The sequence below is a fragment of the Neolamprologus multifasciatus genome, chromosome 2, assembly GCF_963576455.1.
Source record: "Neolamprologus multifasciatus chromosome 2, fNeoMul1.2, whole genome shotgun sequence".
NCBI lineage: Eukaryota > Metazoa > Chordata > Actinopteri > Cichliformes > Cichlidae > Neolamprologus > Neolamprologus multifasciatus.
This window is the reverse complement of record NC_140440.1, coordinates 22155326-22164508: the sequence shown is the minus strand read 5'-3', so window position 1 is coordinate 22164508 and position 9183 is coordinate 22155326. Positions and strand designations below refer to the sequence as shown.

The 9183-nt window shown below is 41.9% G+C and overlaps 1 protein-coding gene across 2 annotated transcripts; it reads right to left on the bottom strand.

Moving 5' to 3' along the window:
- Positions 1 to 1164: 1164 nt before the first annotated feature.
- gabrp (gamma-aminobutyric acid type A receptor subunit pi) lies at positions 1165 to 8551 on the bottom strand. Of its 2 annotated transcripts, none has more exons than XM_085175946.1 (10): positions 7946 to 8551; positions 6829 to 6935; positions 6625 to 6737; positions 6415 to 6482; positions 6120 to 6337; positions 5330 to 5412; positions 5008 to 5145; positions 4727 to 4879; positions 1588 to 1781; positions 1165 to 1497 (listed from the first exon to the last, which is right to left on the bottom strand). In XM_085175946.1, the coding sequence occupies exons 2-10, from the start codon at positions 6873 to 6875 to the stop codon at positions 1165 to 1167; spliced, it is 1347 nt and encodes a 448-aa protein (XP_085032072.1). In that variant the 5' UTR covers positions 6876 to 6935; positions 7946 to 8551. The 2 variants fall into 2 exon arrangements, with proteins under 2 accessions (XP_085032072.1, XP_085032071.1); XM_085175945.1 differs by having other exon boundaries at positions 6829 to 6915; positions 7946 to 8550.
- Between the last annotated feature and the right edge of the window lie 632 nt (positions 8552 to 9183).

Sequence of the window (9183 nt, the reverse complement as noted above, 5' to 3'; positions counted from 1 at the left end):
AGCTTTGAGAATGAAAGACAGTTTAAGCCATGATGTGCCTTTTAGGTGACATAATCTTTTTTGTTTTGCCTGTACATAATGAGCGCCAACTACTGTTCTATATGTGTTTGTACTTAAAATACTGTACAATGTTTCATTTCTCATCATAAGTGTGCAAAAGCTTTAGGCACACTTTTCCAAGGTAATTGGCAGGTATGTTCCTCTGGGGGTTCAGGCTCTCTGAGTTGCATCAAGTAATCCCATAGTGACTCTCTAATCTTCAGATAATGCCATCTGCTGCAGCAGTCTCTCTATTTCTTGATGTTTTTTTTAATGACTCCGCAGTGGCTCATATCCCTAATGTTGCTTCTCCTTTTAAGTGCCTAAAACTTTTTGTGCATTTTTCTACCTGAAGTCAGTATTCGGGTACGTGCCATAGAGGATTCTGGGTAAAAAACAAAGTAAATCCATGCTTGTCCTGATCACCCTCTTTGGCACACATTTAAATACAGCTGAATACTTACATTACAGATCATTGAGTTACTAACAAAGTGGTGCTATCAGTGATAGAAATCTGTCTTTTCCTTTTAATGAAATCATCAAATGTCATTTTAACACCTTCCTTACCAAACCTGTGGTCGCCTGTTGCACTTTACTGTTCTCGTACCCGGATGAGGGAATAATAAATGTGTGTCTTATTTTCCCAAACAATTCCTGTTTAATTAACTTGTTACTAAGCACAGACTGAATTCCCTTCTCATAAAATGCACCGACACATTCCAGTCACTGATGTAGTCTTTTAATTTCACATTGTACGGCGAAACATAATCATACAGTATATGGTCTCATGCAAACAATGCATAGCAACCAACTGTGTGGTGCTGTTCAGCATCCTATTCATTCTAAACTCTTCCTCATTTTATCTATGGATTGGTCAGTAGACAATACAGGCTTTGCATTACCACTCTTACATGCTGATGTGCTGGGAGCCAACTCTTTGCACACAATCAATAACAGCCTTTGTTGCAGAGCGTAGTCCGGACCAATTGATTTTTTGCCATCCAATAAATAAGCGGTCAGGTCCGTTCGTATTCAGACCATGGCGACTGGTGTTGGATCTTAAATGAGGAGGTAGAGCAGCTTCAGGTTGATGAAATTAAGCTTTCCACGGCTTGGAATGAGCACTTACAGAAAGAGATAATAAAGCCAGTACAGGATATTGACAAAGAGGAATGCTGTGGGGAAAACTGTGCGGGCATAGCGATCAATGTTGTGTGGATTTTCCACAATGAAGACAGATGCCGCCTTACGTGATGCGTCTCTCACTGACGACAAGCCGCAGCCCTGATTTGGCGCCTTCTCTTTTGTTCCTGTATGGTTCTTGGTGTCGCTGTTCGCTGACTGCTCCGTGGAGTCCTCTGCGGTGGAGCCGATCTCCACGGACTGATTTGGTTGGCTGGAGCTGACGATGGGGATAGAGCCATTTCCATTAGACTCGCTGAGCTCCCTCAGAAGGTCCTGTTACATGGGCAGATAAATCGATGGATTGATGTTTACAGTAACAGAGAATCTTTCCATTTTTATCTGTATCATGGTTATGTGTCTCACCCGATATAAATCCTCAATGGTCTGGTGCTGCATGGTGTAAAAATGAGCGCAGGCATACTCCAACAGTGCGCCAAAAATGAAGGTGAAACAGATGCCCAAATAAACATCTATGGCCTTTATAAAACAGTTGGCATTGGGCAGGGAAGTGCGGGCACCCATCATCAGAGTTGTCATCGTCAGCACGGTTGTCACTCCTGCAGACAGATCAGAGGGTCAGGATTTTTTTCTTTATTTCCAGCATGTCCCAGCAATTAAATCAAGCAAACAAATATTCCGTTTGTCCATTCCACACTACTCTTGCTCTTCTTTCAGGGGCTTTTTTTTGCTTATGCATTCTCTCGGTTTATTATTTTCTTCAAGCAACTTCAAGCAAACAACATCACTGCTGCAGTAGATGTGAGACTAAAGGATCCAGATCTTAGAAAATACTCAGTGTATGGGGATTTGTATTGAAAACAAACAATAGAAATCTTAGTGAGCATGTGGAAACAGAAAGCTTTTTTTTCAGTGAGATCTTAATCCAGTGATGTATTTCTGTATCTACCATCACCAAGGAGGTCATGTTTTTGGCTGTGCGTGTGATTTTTTTCTGTCTGTAAACACATTTGCTTGAGTGGGGTCATGTTAACAAGCAATTAAATATTTGCCTTAAAGTTTCAAAGGTCAACACATGATTTATTGGTCAAAAATGGACAAAAAAGCCTTATAACTATGAATCTTATAAGTGCGGTGTGTATTGTTAACATATCAGTGTAATGCTATATAGAGTTATTTAAAACCATCTTTCTTATTTCTTGTATTGACAACATATAGTGAATCACATATGGAGATTTCAAATACAGTGGCTTGCAAAAGTATTCGGCCCCCTTGAACTTTCCCACATTTTGTCACATTACAGCAACAAACATGAATCAATTTTATTGGAATTCCACGTGAAAGACCAACACAAAGTGGTGTACACATGAGAAGTGGAACGAAAATCATACATGATTCCAAACATTTTTTACAAATAAATAACTGCAAAGTGGGGTGTGCGTAATTATTCAGCCCCCTTTGATCTGAGTGCAGTCAGTTGCCCATAGACATTGCCTGATGAGTGCTAATGACTAAATAGAGTGCACCTGTGTGTAATCTAATGTCAGTACAAATACAGCTGCTCTGAGACGGCCTCAGAGGTTGTCTAAGAGAATATTGGGAGCAACAACACCATGAAGTCCAACGAAAACACCAGACAGTTCAGGGATAAAATTATTGAGAAATTTAAAGCAGGCTTAGGCTACAAAAAGATTTCCCAAGCCTTGAACATCCCACGGAGCACTGTTCAAGCGATCATTGAGAAATGGAAGGAGTGTGGCACAACTGTAACCCTACCAAGACAAGGCCATCCACCTAAACTCACAGGCCAAACAAGGAGAACGCTGATCAGAAATGCAGCCAAGAGGCCCATGGTGACTGTGGACGAGCTGCAGAGATCTACAGCTCAGGTGGGGGAATCTGTCCATAGGACAACTATTAGTCGTGCACTGCACAAAGTTGGCCTTCATGGAAGAGTGGCAAGAAGAAAGCCATTGTTAACAGAAAACCACAAGAAGTCCCGTTTGCAGTTTGCCACAAGCCATGTGGGGGACACAGAAAACATGTGGAAGAAGCTGCTCTGGTCAGATGAGACCAAAATGGAACTTTTTGGCCAAAATGCAAAATGCTATGTGTGGAGGAAAACTAACACTGCACATCACTCTGAACACACCATCCCCACTGTCAGATATGGTGGTGGCAGCATCATGCTCTGGGGGTGCTTCTCTTCAGCAGGGACAGGGAAGCTGGTCAGAGTTGATGGGAAGATGGATGGAGCCAAATACAGGGCAATCTTGGAAGAAAACCTCTTGGAGTCTGCAAAAGACTTGAGACTGGGGCGGAGGTTCACCTTCCAGCAGGACAACAACCTCAAACATAAAGCCAGGGCAACAATGGAATGGTTTAAAACAAAACATACCCATGTGTTAGAATGGCCCAGTCAAAGTCCAGATCTAAATCCAATCGAGAATCTGTGGCAAGATCTGTTCACAAACGCTGTCCATCTAATCTGACTGAGCTGGAGCTGTTTTGCAAAGAAGAATGAGCAAGGATTTCAGTCTCTAGATGTGCAAAGCCGGTAGAGACAAATCCTAAAAGACTGGCAGCTGTAATTGCAGCAAACGGTGGTTTTACAAAGTATTGACTCAGGGGGCTGAATAATTACGCACACCCCACTTTGCAGTTATTTATTTGTAAAAGATGTTTGGAATCATGTATGATTTTCGTTCCACTTCTCACGTGTACACCACTTTGTGTTGGTCTTTCACGTTTAATTCCAATAAAATGGATTCATGTTTGTGGCTGTAATGTGACAAAATGTGGAAACGTTGAAGGGGGCCGAATACTTTCGCAAGCCACTGTATGACCTTACTTTGGACCTCTGACTTCAAGGTCAAGCTTTCATAAAATGCCTTTTATCTTCAAAAGTGATGCTTAAAATTGGGTATCTTATTGGGTATTCTAATTATCACATTATTTTTCATCTAAACATGTCGCACTTGACCTCTGACCTCACTTTGCATGATGTCTGCCTTTCTTTCAAGTTGATCTTTAAAGTATTGTCAAGGGTTAGAATGAGCTGCCTAGTTAGTTAGAATTATATAACAAGCTCAAGTTAGTCATGTCCAGTTATTTACATGTGAAGGCCCATCATCCATTAGCTACTCCTACAAAACATTAGTGTAAGCAAAGTAAATGCCGTGCTACCCTTATCTGATTTATTCATGTATTTGTGCACTTTTACTATAATTGATGTCTTCAGCTGCTGATCATTTGGTGAGTTATTTAGTGACTAAGGTCAAAGTTATCCTTTTTATTCATACATTAGAGTCAGAAAACCTCAGACATTAGACATCATAGTTGTTATATTGAGAACAATTATTTAATAATATAAGTATTATTATTATAATTATGCTACAAGTAGGTGGGGTGCTAAAACTCATCCCTACTTCATATGACCAAAGAAAAACCAATACATGAAATCCTGCAGCCTGTAATATGGAAATGGTCACTCTATGGACAGTTACCAAAATCATGGACTAAAAGAGTGAGGTCTGCTACTGACCAATGCAGGTCCTAGCTGGCACAGAGGACTGGCTGATCCAGAAAGAGACCCAGGACAGAACCACCAACAGAATGGAGGGAACATACGTCTCCAAGATGAAGAAGAGCACATTTCTGCGCAGTGCAAAATGCAGTACCAGCTTGGGGTAATTTCCTGCAAAAGACACAAAGAGACATAAATACAGATTTAAACAATCCTGTGGTGTATTTGTGCTCCACTAGCAGCTGCCATTGGATGAATCCTAACATGCAAAGGAAATCCAGAGAGCTCAAATATGTTACCTGTTTCATACACAGCCTCTGACACTGATGTGTAGTAGCTCTCCACACTATACTGTGCCAGCCGCAGTGTGTCCAAACCCTTCACTGAATCATTTCCTCTGGTCCAGTAGAACACCACATCCTGTAGGTTATACCCCCCTGAAAAGACAAAGACTAGTTAACCTTTGGCTAGTGAAGTGCTCGGTGTAAAGCTGTCTTTCAGTTTCATACTCACTACACAGAGGCTGATGAAAATGGTAGTAGTGATGATGATGATGATGATGATTTATGTCCAGCTACACACATGACTGATGGTTAATGGAGCTCACAGTGAAATACTCACAGCTCTCCAGCTGAAGGGTGCACACCTGTCTATCCATGGGGTACTTAGTCAGATCCATGTTGCAGGCGATCGTAGCTGTGATGCTGTTGGGCATTCAAAGCAGGCATTCATTACCAAGCTTCAAAAACCCAACTGAAATGACTGCAGCTCTGCTGATTTATAACAGGGGATGTTAATTATTAGTGAACATAAAGAACTCTTCTCCCCTGATGAACATCCAAGAGATCAAAGACTTATATCTGGAGTATCATCATTGTGTCTCACATATGAATTATGTGCACAGTGTTGTCGGATTGCAAAAATGAGGCCAGGTTGCTCGAGTTCTACAACATTCAATCACCTCCACACAATCAGATGATGGCTCCAGCTATCAATCAGTTTCGGTACTCAAGAAGAAGGAAGATGATTCTGAACATACTGTACACAGCTGTACCTTTCTTTCATCTGTCAAACTGTCTAGTCAAAATAAAGTTATATAGCAATGTGAGCTGACAGATTAGCCTGGACTGATTTTTAATACTCATATGGGACTCTGCAAATCTTCACTGCCAAAGGCTTAAGTGTTTGAAGGGCAGAACATACAGGAATGCAGCGCCATACCCCTGAGATGAATGAATGAGGGATGACATTTGCTTTTTAGTCATACTCCTAGTTATTTTTTTCCCCTTTCTTTTTATATAGAACATGAGAGCAGTGTGGGGTTGACTGGATTTGTTTTCTTCTTGTCTGTGACCAGCAGCGTGAAATGTCAGCTGTCAGCAAGCGTCAAAGCTTCGGTAAAGAAATGTACCGAAGAGCATAGAGAACAGTTCCGTTGCTGAAGATGCGTATGAGGCGATTTTCCACGGTGACATCGTGCAGGAAGGAGCGCTTGGAGTCTGGGATGAAAGTGTCAGGGATCCAGAGCAGTGACACCAGGCGACCGTCCACGCTCACGCTCTCATTACCGGGGAACATCAGCCTAGCATCACGCCAGCGCTGACGGAGGAAGATTGTCGCTGTGTAGTCCTGAAAAGATACAAAAAACACATAAAGATGCCTGCTCCCTCGTTTGATCACGCAGATGACAAAAATAGAAGGTGTACCATATTGATTTCAGAGATGGCATCAATGCTGGCGATATCAAGGCTCATTCCGATTTCCACTGGGCCCTCTGTTCAGGAGACACACATGGGAAACAGTACAACTGATCCACTCTTAAGTGAAAGACACAGAAGCTCTGATGACTTTTAGAAAGGTAAAAAAAAACCCAAAAAGAAGAGCTTAAAAAATAAATGTCTCGAGCAACTTCATACCATTGAAATTAGGTCTGAGGTAGCGGTTATAGCCTTTCATGAGCTTTTGTATTGTTGGCAGAAGCTGGGAGTCGTTCCATTCACCCCAGTGGTTGCTATGGAATGCACAGCTCCTGATAAAAGCAGGGAAAAATGAAAAAAGGAAATGAGAGAAACAATGAGACAAACAAGTGTGCGTGCTTTTTTGACCTCAGAGTCACTCACCCCTGCGTAAAGGTCAGGAGGATGATGAGTAACAGGTTGGCAGACATCCTGGATCAGCTGGCAGAGGTCAGAGAGATGTGACGAGGACTAAAACACAAACACAAGAGCTGTTTTCATTTAATTGGGATGACACAGTTTGACCATAAGGTGGCAGCAACTAACTAAATGTGACTACAAAGCTCAGGGGAAGTCTGCAACGCATTCTCGCTCGTTTCTTGTTAGATAACTGTGCGTTCACCCTGACACGATAGTTTTAAATTTTTTTGTAAACTTGCATTGATCCCCACCTCTATTATTCGCTCCAATATTATATATTAGTAGCTTTTCCAATGCCTTCACACACTTGTGCAGACACACACAAACACACACATAGACAAACAACATTTTGTTTAGATAGGCATATATGTACGTCTATCATTTATTTTATTTATTAATTATATATTAAATATTGCAGTTACTCATCCATCTGCTGATATATGTGGCCTCGATCACATTTTTTGTTTTTCAGAAATCTTCAACTAACCCTCTCATCAAGGAAGAAATCCTCACAGGAAACCCTTCCCCTCCTCCTCCTTTCGTGGATTGATTTCACTGTGAGTAACAGACTTCTGTCCTTTCACTTTATACTTTCATCCAAACCATGCAAATCTGTCCTGCATGTTATTGTGCTTCAGTTATCATCAAAGCATTCTGCAGCTAATATATCGCCATATTGCCAGCAGTCTAGAAAAGCAGCATTTAATTTTCAATGCATTATTTACACTGAAGTGCCATTCTAAATGACTGTGCGAACGAACACTATTGATTCCCCTTCTCCAGGGGCCAAAATGGCACAGAATGTTATCAGGTTGTAGTTGTCAGGTGAACACATTCTCCTGTTTGGATGCATTTTTTAGCTTAGGCTGAAGCCTGCTGTGTTAGTTTTGCATTGCATCATGCATGTTTCCCTTTGTCCTCACATCTGTCTTCCGGTTTATCTTCTTTTCCCATGTACTGAACTGCACAACAGCATATTGTCAGATACTACCTTGCCTATATGTGCATCTACATTCAAATAAACATTTCTGTTTACTTTTTTTTCTTTTACACTGCTTACATACAAATTTCTAACTCTTACCTGCCTCAGCCGTGCTCTTACGTCCTCCTTTTTATTTCCACTTGGTCACTCTTCTGCTCTCTCTCAGCTCTGTCCTTTGTTTCCTCCTCTGCTCTTCTGCCTTCCTGTATCCCAAGTGTTGCCAGTGGCTGAGATTGGTCCACTTTCTTGTTTACTTCTGATTATATATCCCCGTGTGTCTTCAGGCTACCGTTAAAGCATCTAATATTTGGTCCTTTGTGTCTTACTGCTGGTTGTTCCACTATCTGTGCAACTCCCTCTGTCTCTCTGCACAGCTGTGTTGATCTCCCCGCAGAGCCTCTGTGCAGCCCCCCCTCCCTCTCTCTTCGTACTACTCATTTGCGCTGCACTTTTTTTCTCTAACCCCCCCCCCACCCCCCCTTCACATACTCACACACACACAGAATAGCATCTAGTTTGAGACCTTACATCACTCCCTTTTTCTCATTCTTCCTATTCTTTTTGGCCCCTTACTCTCTATCTACCTCCTCCCCCTCAATTTACACTGACACTGTACCTCCTTCTGGGCTTCAAAGCTTGACTGTATCTCATCCCCTCATGCCCTCTCCATCTTCACCTCCAACTACTTCGTTCCTTTGCATCAGTGTCATCATCCGAATTAGCTTCCTCTCGGCTCTGTCTGCAACTTAACTTCAATGAAATACCCATGCGGCTCAGACAAAAGGAACAATTTTGACTACTTTCACGTTCATAAAGCTTGCCCTTTGCCACTGTTGTAGGAAGTGCACATGTAGTCCTGATGATGAAAAAGCTGCTTGATGCTGCTATAAGGAGCAGATCCTGGTGATGATTTGTCAACATCCAGAGATGTAAACTGCAGCCCAAATACCAATACTGCTTGTGTGCTGTGTGGTCAGTCATTCATCTCCAGCGCTGCCGACTTTATGTGATTCATCTTTATGGCTCTGGAACCGAGCCCCAACTATAATTATATAGCCTGACCTCTGAGAACCCACGGCTGGATCTCCAGCATATGTACAAGAACCTTTGGAGTATACTTGTTTACAACACTTTATGAGATTTCAGAGATGCTTGTACCTACTGCAGCCAATTATTTTGCTAGTCTGTGTTTCCCAGCACTGACTAATGATTGTAAATGGTCACTAACAAGCTGCTGCAGTACTTTTTGCTTTACTCAGTTATTTAGGGAGCCTTACACACTGTGGGTGTAAGGCTCCCTTTTTCTCAATTTCATGCTCCAATGGCTGCATGTCTGA

Bases quoted from the DNA above. Each gene is read 5' to 3' on its own strand.
- gabrp (XM_085175946.1), bottom strand. From the start codon at position 6,875: ATGTCTGCCAACCTGTTACTCATCATCCTCCTGACCTTTACGCAGGG. The intron at 5,146-5,329 runs GTGAGTATTTCA...TTGTCTTTTCAG, and splicing joins CACCCTTCAGCTGGAGAGCT to GGGGGTATAACCTACAGGAT. The intron at 4,880-5,007 runs GTAACATATTTG...TGTCTTTTGCAG, and splicing joins AGAGGCTGTGTATGAAACAG to GAAATTACCCCAAGCTGGTA.